The sequence below is a fragment of the Aquarana catesbeiana genome, linkage group LG09 (assembly GCF_042186555.1).
Source record: "Aquarana catesbeiana isolate 2022-GZ linkage group LG09, ASM4218655v1, whole genome shotgun sequence".
In the NCBI taxonomy this organism is placed as follows: Eukaryota; Metazoa; Chordata; class Amphibia; order Anura; family Ranidae; genus Aquarana; species Aquarana catesbeiana.
The window spans coordinates 181,510,896-181,524,320 of record NC_133332.1 but is presented as its reverse complement, the minus strand read 5'-3'; the positions used below and the strand labels follow the sequence as shown (position 1 = coordinate 181,524,320).

At 44.1% G+C, this 13,425-nt stretch overlaps 1 protein-coding gene across 5 annotated transcripts in view; it reads left to right on the top strand.

Annotated features, from left to right (window-relative positions):
- The window catches only part of SH2D1A (SH2 domain containing 1A), a 200,683-nt gene that overhangs the window by 153,514 nt on the left and 33,744 nt on the right, over positions 1–13,425 (top strand). For all 5 annotated transcript variants that reach the window (XM_073599420.1, XM_073599417.1, XM_073599418.1 and 2 more), the window contains one exon: positions 10,039–10,102. In XM_073599420.1, the coding sequence (XP_073455521.1) occupies positions 10,039–10,102 (64 nt within the window). The remainder of the gene's footprint in view (positions 1–10,038; positions 10,103–13,425) is intronic.

Genomic DNA, 13,425 nt, shown 5'->3' with positions numbered 1-13,425 from the left:
AAACGGTATGGGAATTCCCCACAGGGAATTTCTCACTCTCCTGTTTTCCCTGTCTTTCTTTCTCTTTGCTGCCATGGCTCCACCCGGTATTTCATCCATATAATTTTTTTTGACATGGACTAATACCTTGCCTTCTACATTGATTACAAATGCCTTTTTCCTTTTCTGAGACAAGCTGGCAAATCGACTCAATATATCTTATATCCCTGTATATTCTATAAGTGTATATTGCCTGTATTTATTTGCGACTTAAAACCTTTTTTTTTTTTCTGTCATTATTGAACAATATTTTTCGACACAACTGTTGCAATACATATACTGTGTGTTTCCTTTTTTATATATCCTTTTCTATATATTGTTTTTGCATTGTATTTCCAATTTTTGGTTGCAGGTTTTATTGTCGTACTGGGACCCAGTGGTTCTCTATGCACACTGCACACATTGTGGCTGGATGTCGTGTGCTGACACACAGTAATTCCCACCTTCCCCAGTGGCCCCTGTGGATCATTGGGCAACCTTTGGGATATCCTCCCATCCTGTGTCTCGGCGCACTACACTTCGTGCCCCGTTGTTCCCCGCCACCGGACTGCGGTTGTCCCTGGTGCCTTGGCTAGCCCCATGACTGGGGGGATTATCTGTGGCGTGGGTGGTGGGCGGCGGCTCCGCGGGCTCTCCCGGTTTGGGGGTGACATGGCTAGCGCTGTCTTTGCCTGTACGGACGCCAAGGCGCAGACAACTGTCTGCCCCTGGGTGCCCACGTCTGTTCTCAGACCCTCTGGTCCTTTATTCCATCGGCAGATTGGGTGAGATGACACCTTGGTACTTCCCATTCCAGGGGTGTTCGCCTCTCCAATCGCCACATGGTCCGTGAGATCTGAGCATGCGCGCGCGTTGCATGATGGAACTCATAGTTCCTAGGCACCGTGCAGTGCACAGCCGTGGCTACCCCTCGTTTAGCGTCCGCACACCTGATCATCATTTGATCAGGTGTGGGGGGTATATGAGTAACCGGCCAGTCCCTCAGTTCCTATGGACGAGGGACGTGCCTGCATTCGCTCTGCACACAGCTACAAGGTAAACTTCTGCCTTTCAAAACACCCTGACTTCATGTTGTTTACATGAATTATTTATTATTCCTTTACATACTTTTTAGAACTTATTTTGGACCGGCCTCTTACTTTGGTGGTTAACACTGATTTTCTCAAGCAACACGGTGTGCTTCATGATGAATTAGGTAACAGATTCCTTTTCACTAGCCTCACCTGTGCCCAAGTACATTTTAAAGCTTCCATTTCCCTACCTTTCTGATCTTCCTTTTTTCCTTTATATTTCATATAGGATCCACTGTTACTTTTATCCCTTTTTCATCCCAGCACCGGTACTATATACCTGTGAATGTACAGCTATGAGAATCTTTTCTTACAGCAGATACCATCAAGTAAGTATAGGCATAAACTACCATATCTGGCCCCAGTTAACAACAGCAAGACCCCTAACACTATCCATTTTTCTAATTAGGCCTGCTTTAAGTGGTCTGCAGATATGGTTCAACCTTGATGTCCCTTCCTTGCTGTGTGCATACATATATTACAGGCACTTCCTGATCTTGCCTCTCTACAGCTTTTAGATATACATGTAAGTCCGCACCTCTTCCAGAGATATAGATACATTTATACCTATTTATATACATATATTTTTTGTTCTCTTTTTAATACAATGCACATATGCGCAATCCTCTATTCCTGGAATAACTACCACAGTGCATTATGACACATGACTATCTTTACATTCCTTTGCCAGGTCTACTGTATGCCCCCTGCAGGCATAATTTACGGCGCGGTCTGCCTGCTCCCCGGTGGGGATCTCCTTGGGTGGCTGTGTTCCCCCTCTCCCTCTCTTCCCTCCCGTCTTGGGCACTGACGCCCCAGGTATGTCCGCAGTTTCGTTTAGTGGTGTGGAGCTTAGGGTCGCATGAATGTCCAGCCACAGTTGCAATGTGTCATTGTTTTTACTATGCAGTGTTTGATTAAATTAATATTTCTAACATGTGTTTTCATGTCCACCACACAGAATTTTTTATATATATCCACCCTATGAGCTCCTGTTCCCTGAAGAAGCCAATGTTTTGGCGAAACATGTAGGAAAACGAGCCCCCCCTCCTTCAACGGCCACTTGCCATCTGGCCCACTTGACCATTCTTAGGGTCACTTACAGTACATGTATCCACAAAATTTGTATAATTACTGTATGAATTGTTTATAATGTACATTGTATTTTTGATAGACTATTAATAAAATTGTAATTTTAGTATTTTTTGTTTTATCTTTTCTTCTCTAATCTTCCTGACCCTAGCACCGCTATAATCCCTTGTCCACACACCCATTTAACGTTAAAAAAAAAAAATGACGTGGGGGTCCCCCTAAATTCCATACCAGGCCCTTCATGTCTGGTATGGATATTAAGGGGAACCCCGGCCAAAAAAAAAAATGACGTGGGGTCCCCCTAAATTCCTTACCAGACCCTTCAGGTCTGGTATGGATTTTAAGGGGAACCCGGCGCCAAAAAAAAAAAAAAAGGCGTGGGGTCCCCCCAAAAATCCATACCAGACCCTTATCCGAGCACATAACCTGGCAGGCCGCAGGAAAAGAGGGGGGGACGAGAGAGCGCCCCCCCTCCTGAACCGTACCAGGCCACATGCCCTCAACATTGGGAGGGTACTTTGGGGTAGCCCCCCAAAACACCTTGTCCCCATGTTGATAAGGACAAGGGCCTCATCCCCACAACCCTGGCCGGTGGTTGTGGGGGTCTGCGGGTGGGGGGCTTATCGGAATCTGGAAGCCCCCTTTAGCAAGGGGACCCCCAGATCCCGGCCTCCCCCTGTGTGAAATGGTAAGGGGGTACAAAAGTACCCCTACCATTTCACTAAAAAAATGTTAAAAATGACAAGAGACAGTTTTTGACAATGCCTTTATTTAAATGCTTCTTCTTTCTTCTATCTTCCTTCATCTTCTCCTTCTTCTTCTGGTTCTTCTGGCTCTTCTGGTTCTTCCTCCGGCATTCTCGTCCAGCATCTCCTCCACGGCATCTTCTATCTTCTTCTCCTCGGGCCGCTCCGCACCCATGGCATGGGGGGAGGCTCCCGCTCTTCTCTTCATCTTCTTCTTTTCTTCTCTTCTTCTCTTCTTCTCTTCTTCATCTTCTTCTCCGGGCCGCTCCGCATCCATGCTGGCATGGAGGGAGGCTCCCGCTGTGTCACGGCGTCTCCTCTTCTGACGGTTCTTAAATAACAGGGGGCGGGGCCACCCAGTGACCCCGCCCCCCTCTGACGCACCGGACATGACGGGATTTCCCTGTGGCAAGTCCCGTCAAGTCACCGTGTGTCAGAGGGGGGTGGGGTCACCGGGTGGCCCCGCCCCCCGTTATTTAAGAACCATCAGACGAGGAGATGCCGTCACACAGCGGGAGCCTCCCTCCATGCCAGCATGGATGCGGAGCGGCCCGGAGAAGAAAATGAAGAAGAGAAGAAGATGAAGCAGAGAAGAAGATGAAGAAGATGAAGAGAAGAGCGGGAGCCTCTCCCGATGCCATGGGTGCGGAGCGGCCTAAGGAGAAGAAGATAGAAGACGCCGAGGAGGAGATGCTGGATGAGAACGCCGGAGGAAGAACCAGAAGAACCAGAAGAGCCAGAAGAAGAAGAAGATGAAAGAAGATAGAAGAAGAAAGAAGAAGCATTTAAATAAAGGAATTGCCAAAAACTGTCTCTTGTCATTTTTAACATTCTTGACAGTTTTTTAGTGAAATGGTAGGGGTACTTTTGTACCCCCTTACCATTTCACAGGGGGGGACGGGATCTGGGGGTCCCCTTGTTAAAGGGGGGTTCCAGATTCCGATAAGCCCCCTGCCCGCAGACCCCCACAACCACCGGCCAGGGTTGTGGGCATGAGGCCCTTGTCCTCATCAACATGGGGACAAGGTGTTTTGGGGGGCTACCCCAAAGCACCCTCCCAATGTTGAGGGCATGTGGCCTGGTACGGTTCAGGAGGGGGGGGAGCTCTCTCGTGCCCCCCCTCTTATCCTGCGGCCTGCCAGGTTGTGTGCTCGGATAAGGGTCTGGTATGGATTTTTGGGGGGACCCCATGCCGTTTTTTTTGGCGCGGGGTTCCCCTTAAAATCAGGTCTGGTATGGAATTTAGGGGGACCCCACGTCATTTTTTAAAAAATTTTGGCCGGGGTTCCCCTTAATATCCATACCAGACCTGAAGGGCCTGGTATGGAATTTAGGGGGACCCCCGCATCAATTCTTTTTTATTTTGGTTCGAGAGAATTCCCATGCCGTTTTTATCAATGAACTTCTATGTGTATTGTCGGACTGGCAATGCAATAGCCGTGAGTAGTTTTAAATGGCTTTTTTCCTTTGAAATGTCATTTTGCTGTCAGACTGTTCTAAACACGAGAAACATGCGCCCCTTTACAGGCATACTATAGACACCCCCCAGCTACGAAATTTAAAGGGATATTACACTTTTATTGTTTAACTTTAAGCATTATTAAAATCACTGCTCCTGAAAAAATGGCCATTTTTAAAAGTTTTTTTTGCATTGATCCATGTCCCCTGGGGCAGGACCCAGGTCCCCAAACACTTTTTATGACAATAACTTGCATATAAGCCTTTAAAATTAGCACTTTTGATTATTCATGTTCATGTCCCATAGACTTTAACGGTGTTCGCGTGTTCGAACAAACTTTTTTCCTGTTCGCATGTTCTAGTGCGAACCGAACAGGGGGGTGTTCGGCTCATCCCTATTCACCTTGAATGCAGCCGCTGACGTCAGTATGTGCTCTGAAGGTCCTGTAGATGGTGCCGGAAAATCAGAGCTCCTTGGCGGAAATGAGACTTGCGGGATTGACGTCATCGCGGCTCCGGCCGATCACAGCGCCGGAGCCGCAAACACGGAAGAAACGCCGAGGGGAAAATGTCAGCTCCCTCGGTGGTGATCGGGATGCTATGCCGACGCTTTGTTCTAAGGTAAGTATTTCATAATAAGCTAGTATGCAGTGCATACTAGCTCATTATGCCTTTGCCTTACATTTTTCTTTTTTTTTTTTTTTTTGCGGGTATAAAACCGCTTTAACATGTATAGGGGCTGATTTACTAAAACTGGAGAGTGCACAATCTGGTGCAGTTGTAGCCAATCAGCTTCTAGCTTCAGCTTATTCAATTAAAGTGATTGTAAAGTCTATTTTTTTTCTATAAAAATAACAAACATGTTATACTTACCTCCTCTGTGCAGTGGATTTGCACAGAGCAGCCCAGATCCTCCTCTTCTTGGGTCCCTCGCTGGCTCTCCTGGAACCTTCCTCCTGCCGAGTGCCCCCACAGCAAGCAGCTTGCTATGGGGGCACCTGAGTTTAATAAATGAAGATAAGTGTATAAAAACGAGGGTTGCACTCACAAACATCCAGCGTTTAAATGGCATAAACAGCTCCATAATAGCCTCCTCTCCCGGTCTGTAGAGATCAGTTAGCTCACAGCAACTAGCAGCGTGGTAAAGTATTCCAGTAAGCACAGACCGCCTGCTTCCTTGTAACACACACCGCCCAAAGCACTCGCATGGACCAGCCGGCGCTGCCTGACGTCACTCGTGGTCAGGGAGGGGATGCACAGTGATGCAGCTGACTCCTTTTGTAAGCTTCATGCAATTGCTAGGACAACATGTTTTGGAGGCGTGGCCTACATCTTCAAGTAACGCCCTCATCTCCTCTAGTGATAATATATGCTCAACCCCCCCCCCCCGCCCCTCCTATCTATGAACCAATGGCATCATAACAGACCAGGAGCAAGGAGTACACAGCAAGAGGTATCTACAAGATGGAGGGGGTTATATAGCAACAGCATCCTAAAATGGTGTTTAGTACAAATAAACATAGAGAATTAGCACTATCTTTAATGTGAATCGAAATAAAATGAATTCTTGTAATATGTAATTAAAACTTATTTAAAAAGTACTTATATGAACAGTACTATAAAATATACACTATATATTAGTTGATATCATCAACAACAGAAAATCACACTGCGAGGGCATAATCATACATATCAAAATACATAAATAAATGATATATAATATATAATACATAATACAACATCATATCGATAAAGATGCAAGACGTCATGGCATATCCAATGTGGAAATTAATTGTATTATATTATATGGTTTTTAGGTGGTGAAGAAATTAAGTTATATTAAGCTATAAAGTATATGGTGGGGTCCCATACTAAAATTTAGTATTTTTAGTTTAGGACCCCACCATATACTTTATAGCTTATTATTATACTTTACCACGCTGCTAGTTGCTGTGAGCTAACTGATCTCTACAGACCGGGAGAGGAGGCTATTATGGAGCGGTTTATGCCATTTAACTCTGGATATTTGTGAGTGCAACCCTCGTTTTTATACACTTATCTTCATCTATTAAACGATAACAAACTAGGGCTGTTGTGCGCTCTCTCTTGTCTTTATATATTTTCAGAATCATATCTACCACCCAGTGGACTTTTGGGAGAGCTGCAAAACCTTCAGCGAGGAATACACATACAGACTGTTCACTGTTGGAATAGGTATAGTAGGGAAAGCACTAAACTTGGTTTGTTGTGTGTGAATCAGGAGGGAGAGTCCCGGACGGCCGAGACATTTGTGGACATCGCTGGATAGAGAGGGGGCTCGGGTAAGTATTAGGGGGGCAGAGGGGGGCTGCTGCACACAGAAGGCTTTTTATCTTAATGCATAGAATGCATTAAGATAAAAAAAACAAAAAAAAAACATTCTGCCCTTACAACCCCTTTAACCTCCCTGGTGGTTTTCCCGAGTGTGACTTGTGATGGATGTGATTAAGAAATGTGATCATAGTGAACTGTCTATTCCAATACATGCTTTATATATCTAACATATATCAACCTTCAACCTTAAAACATATTCAGATATTTGCAAAGCTTAGCTTATCCCTTCCTTGCTGTTGTGGAACTGAACAGTTAACAAAAAGTTTGCGCCTGCTTCCGAGAATACATTCAGAATATAACAACATAACACCAATGGATTAAAAAGAAGCAAGACATTCTGCAAGAATAAAAGTTACTTCCTTAAATGTGCACCAGCTAAAAGCCAAAACTTTGTCACATACTTTGCACTATATGTATTTTTATATTTGTGGTTTGTATGTGCCAGTCTTGTTGATGTATCTCAATCTTTAATGAAATTGTTTTAAAATCTTGAGAAGTGTAAATATTAAACAGAAAGTGATTTGACTCTGAACTAAGCAGTCTCAGTGTGAGCTTAGTTGAAGCATGCATGCTTTATATTCAACAATCTGATCAGGGGTAGATATAATAATTTCGGAACTTTTGTTCTGAATCCAAAACAGGCTCGGGGTTAAATTTCAGCACCATTAGCGGTAACCCCGAGCCACACTCGGGATTACATTGCAGGATCCTGGTGCAGGTTACTTACCTTGTCCCCAGGATCCTGCGATGTCCCCCCGCTGTGTCTGCGGGCTCCGTTCTCTATCCGAAGCCTCTGTGTGCAGGGCTCCATTCCCTGCGAGCGTCGCGACGCATGGGGGAGAAGCCCAGCGGCAAATTCAAAAAAGTGAAAAATCATAATATATACAGTACACTGTAATCTTACAGATTACATTACTGTATGAAATTATTTCACATCCCTCTTGTCCGTAGTGCTTTGTCCATTGCCCTGCATTCAGTTTTATATTATATATTGTTCTTTCTGCCTGGAAACTGGAGATTGTCCATAGCAACCAAAAAGTGCCCCTTTACGTCTAAAGTGGTTTTAGACCAGCTAGAAAACAGTGAAAGTAAATTGGAACACTTGCAGAATTGAGCGATAGTAAATTGTGGGGAAATGTATTTTATTATTATTATATTATTATTTTTTATAATTATTTATATTTATATATTATATTATAATTTATGATTTTCTGTTTCAAACTTCATCATACCCGGGATATCTACTAGACTCTTGTTTGGACAGATTTAAGTGTGTTATTGCTAAGAATTACAGGCCTACAATATAAAAGGCCAAATTTCTATGCAAAACAATTGTACCGCTTTGAGAAGCAAAAATCTGACATAATCATATCGCTAGGGAGGTTAAGCTTTGACAAAAAACCTGGAAGCTGATTGGTTTCTATGCAGAGCTGTACCAGATTTTGCACTCTGCATTTTTAGTAAATCAAACCCATAGTACAGGGATCACATGTTAAATCAGATGGAGGAGCAGCTATGCTTCCTTGATAACCTCACAAGCACGGGCACAATTTTACTCTCTCAAAGTAGTTCTCCTGTAAGGTAAAGTTACATATTTCCAACGCTGGACACAGCTTTATGTCTCTAAACTAATCATTTTTAGCAATATTTTTGCATTCTCCTGTACTCATGCCTATTTCTACATTTAACATACTACTTAATATACCGGTACTCATTAACTTACCTAATCTCTGAAACTCCAGGGGCATGTCTTCATTTTCTTTGAAAAAGCTCAGGTCTAACAACTCAATATTGATTCTTTCACTTTTTGGTCAGCATCTTTGTCCAAAAAGAAGCTGGTGTAGGCAGAGAGGGGAGGCCCAACCATTGGTGTAACTAAAAAAGTTGAGTTTTACATGTCAGGTTGTTCAGAGTTTTGGGGTCACGGGGTGCTCATGAAATTAAGTGATATTATCTGATTTAATCACTTATTGGGAATGTAGCTTCTTTATCTTTTAATCCTTGCCTATGTTTTGGTTTAGGCTGTTGTCATGACCGCTGTCCCAAGTTTCCTGTATCAGGGTGGTTGCTTTCACTTTCTATGAAGCCAACCTTGCATGCAGGGACTAGAGTTATGTCTCCCTACACTGTGCGCATCAATAGAAACACACAGCCTCTTAACCTAGCATGGTAAGGCACTACCCATCTCAGCCTTCCTCCTCCCCTACACAGACTGGTTCTAGACTGCTCTGTCCACTGGTAACCCTTTCCTGGGAAGTTCAGGGGGAGCAGGTACCTGCAGCTTTAAAAGTTGCAAACTGCATTGGGGTAGGAATTTTAAGGGTTTATTACTACTTACTATATATAGTCGAGTATGAGCCGAGTTTTTCAGCACATTTTTTAGCCTGAAAAACTCCCCCTCGGCTCATACTCGAGTGAGGGTCTCAAGTGGGGGTGCAGCCTCATTGTGCCCATCTGCAGCCTCACTATGCCCATCTGCAGCCGTACCTTTGATAACTAAAACAGCGGGTGTCTCCCACTGTGTCATGCAGTCTGTTCGGTGGCCATCCATTGTAACAAAGCCCCGCCTCCTCCTCGTCTGTGATAGAGGAACACTGATACAATGCTGGGAAATTGTATCAGTGTTTTGTCTATCATGGACATGGAGGAGGCGGGGCTTTGTCACAATGGACAGCCGCTGAACAGACTGCATGACACAGTGGGAGACACCCGCTGTTTTAGTTATCAAAGGTAAGGCTGTAGATGGGCACAATGAGGCTGCAAATGGGCACAGTGAGGCTGCAAATAGGCACAATGAGGCTGCAGATGGGCACAGTAAGGCTGCAAATGGGCACAGTGAGGCTGCAGATGGGCACAGTAAGGCTGCAAATGGGCACAATGAGGCTGCAGATGGGCACAGTAAGGCTGCAAATGGGCACAGTGAGGCTGCAGATGGGTATTGTTTACCCATTAGCTGCTGCATTTCCCATCCTAGGTTTATACTCGAGTCAATACGTTTTCCCATTTTTTTGTGGTAAAATCAGGTGCCTCAGCTTATATTCGGGTCGGGCCTATTCTCGAGTATATACGGTACATGAAATCACTTGCACTTCACTCAGGCTTTCATGTAGGGAACTTTGTACAACAGAAAGATTTATTTAAAGACCTAGAGAGTAATGGGTATTTTTGGGTATGTTGTTACCTTTATCTTCATTCATAAGCCTGATCGTTTTTCTGAAGATTCATATTAACAGAACTTGGTCCGCATTTTTTTTTTGCAGGCATAAGGATATAGTTTATACGTACAGAGTGTCTCAAACAACAACTGGCTCCTGGTCAGCAGAGGTATGGATTTTAATTAATTCAGAATAGTTTGTCGGTAAATGTTTAAGGGCCGGCCAACTAAATTACAATTTGTATGCATTTAAAGAAGGAATTTTTACCTTTAAAATCATATACAGTATAAAATACAATAACTGCTCAAACCACATTCATGTCCTTTCATTTACCCTGGTATAATATAAATAGAAAGGAAGGTGCTTTTCAAGTATTTGTCGTTTGTAATTCTGACTTTGATAATTAAAGCACAGGGCTTATTCTGACACAGGCATTAAAATATATTGCAAAGCTTCATCCATGTCAGTTGTCTTGGCAAGCTTCACCCTAGCAAGCTCTAGCTACCATCTTGAAGCTATGCGGATGAGAAACATTTTGTATGATGTTTTATTAACATTCAGTAATTGCTGAGCCCTGAATCTCTGCCCTTTCCTGCTCTGCTCTGTTTCTTCTAAAACAGTAATGTTATAGGGAAAAAAGCTGCATCACTTGGATATACATTATATTGTCAAAACGATTGGAACGCCTGCCTTTACACGTACATAAACTTTAATGGCATCGCAGTCTTATGCCCCGTACACACGATCGGACATTGATCGGACAGTCTGACAACAAAATCCTAGGATTTTTTCCGACGGATGTTGGAAAAACTTGTTTTGGGTACACACGGTCGCACAAAGTTGTCGGAATTTCCGATCGCCAAGAACGCGGTGACGTAAACCACGTACGACGAGACTAGAAAAGGCCAGTTCAGAACCAAGCGCGGCACCCTTTGGGCTCCTTTTGCTAATCTCGTGTTAGTAAAAGTTTGGTGAGAGACGATTCGTGCTTTTTCAGACTCGTGGTTTTCAGATCGTTTTCTGCTGTTCAGTTTGTGCTTGTGGGTTTGTATCTGCTCTTCAGTGCATGCAAGCAAGCTCCGCGTGACTTATTAGTCATTGTGTTCTTGTTAGTTCGTTACTGTTTTTCAGGTCGCTCTTCACAGGCCTTTCTGTTCTTCAGTGCGTTCTGTTACTTCGTTCTGAGCAGCCGACCGTTTTCTAGCCATGTTGTGTCCTCATAGAGTTCGTGCTGTGCGGGGGCTTGGTGTTGGGATCCTGACCTTGACACAAGTCCAGTCCATGAACAGGGTGGGGAGGAGTTCATGGACCAAAAATTGGTTGCTTCAGCGTGACCAGTTCTGTCATATGCCTTTGCTCCGTGATATCCGTGAGAATAATCCTGATGATTTCAGGAACTTTCTCCGGATGACGGACCCCGTATTTCACCGTTTGTTGGCTTTGCTGACCCCTTATATTAGCAGGCAGGATACCTGCATGAGGCAATCCATCACTCCGGAGCAGAGGCTCATCGCCACCCTGCGGTACTTGGCGACGGGGAGAAGCCTGCAGGACCTCACGTTCTCGACAGGCATCTCCCCCCAGGCTCTGGGGATCATTATCCCAGAGACCTATTCTGCCATCATACAGGTCCTGCAGAAGGAGTATATTAAGGTAAGATTTTTATCCTTTAATCTCACATTTTATTGTATTTAATGTTTGATAATATATTGTATTTCTTTCCTCATTCCCTAATTACCATGATTGTAATATGCTGTGAATGTCCCCTTTGTCCTCATTCATGCTGGATTTTTATGTAATTATTTTTTTTTGTCCTTCATACATATTTGCCTTCACTTACCTCCCCAGCATGCTCTCCTGCCCCTATATTCACCTCATGTAGTCACTTAACAATGCACTTTATCAGCTCCATAGTAGTGCTTTACCCCAAACACCCATAAAATGTTTTTAAATGTGATTTGTAATTTAAATTCAGGCAGAGTGCCATAGGCTTTTTTTTAGGGGTCCCCAAATCATTCGGAACCCTCCCCCCAACTGCTAAGTCAGCTGATAACAATTCTCTATCTATCCTCAATCATCTATCTGCTGACTTTGCCAAACCCATACACACTATACCCATCTCTTTTGTGGTCAGATGTATGGATGAATTCCCCAAAGCATGTAGTGCAAGGGCCTGCCTGTATACTTTAAAATGGTAATGTTTAAAGTTTTTGTATACTGTTATTATCTTGATAGGTAATAGCAGAATGTCCAAATGTGCTCAAATGTGTATAGTGTGTATTTATATCTTTGTATTATGACACTTCTTACCTGTCCAGTGGGCTGCCAATAGGGATGAGCCGAACACCCCCCTGTTCGGTTCGCACCAGAACATGCGAACAGGAAAAAAGTTCGTTAGAACACGCGAACACCGTTAAAGTCTATAGGACACCAACATGAATAATCAAAAGTGCTAATTTTAAAGGCTTATATGCAAGTTATTGTCATAAAAAGTGTTTGGGGACCTGCGTCCTGCCCCAGGGGACATGGATCAATGCAAAAAAAAGTTTTAAAAACGGCCGTTTTTTCAGGAGCAGTGATTTTAATAATGCTTAAAGTCAAACAATAAAAGTGTAATATCCCTTTAAATTTCGTAGCTGGGGGGTGTCTATAGTATGCCTGTAAAGGGGCGCATGTGTCCCGTGTTTAGAACAGTCTGACAGCAAAATTACATTTCGAAGGAAAAAACCTATTTAAAACTACTCGCGGCTATTGCATTGCCGACAATACACATAGAAGTTCATTGATAAAAACGGCATGGGAATTCCCCACAGGGGAACCCCGAACCAAAATTAAAAAAAAAAATGACGTGGGAGTCCCCCTAAATTCCATACCAGGCCCTTCAGGTCTGGTATGGATATTAAGGGGAACCCTGGCCAAAATTAAAAAAAAAATGACGTGGGGTTCTCCCTAAATTCCATACCAGACCCTTCAGGTCTGGTATGGATTTTAAGGGGAACCCGGCGCCAAAAAAAAACAAAAAACGGCGTGGGGTCCCCCCAGGAATCCATACCAGACCCTTATCCGAGCACGCAACCTGGCAGGCCGCAGGAAAAGAGGGAGGGACGAGAGTGCGGCCCCCCCTCCTGAACCGTACCAGGCCACATGCCCTCAACATTGGGAGGGTGCTTTGGGGTAGCCCCCAAAACACCTTTTCCCCATGTTGATGAGGACAAGGGCCTCATCCCCACAACCCTGGACGGTGGTTGTGGGGGTCTGCGGGCGGGGGGCTTATCAGAATCTGGAAGCCCCCTTTAACAAGGGGACATCCAGATTCCGCCCCCCCTGTGTGAAATGGTAAGGGGGTACTTACCCCTACCATTTCACTAAAAAACTATCAAAAATGTTAAAAATGACAAGAGACAGTTTTTGACAATTCCTTTATTTAAATGCTTCTTCTTTCTTTCTTCTTTGGGGGGCTACCCCAAAGCACCCTCCCAATGTTGAGGGCAT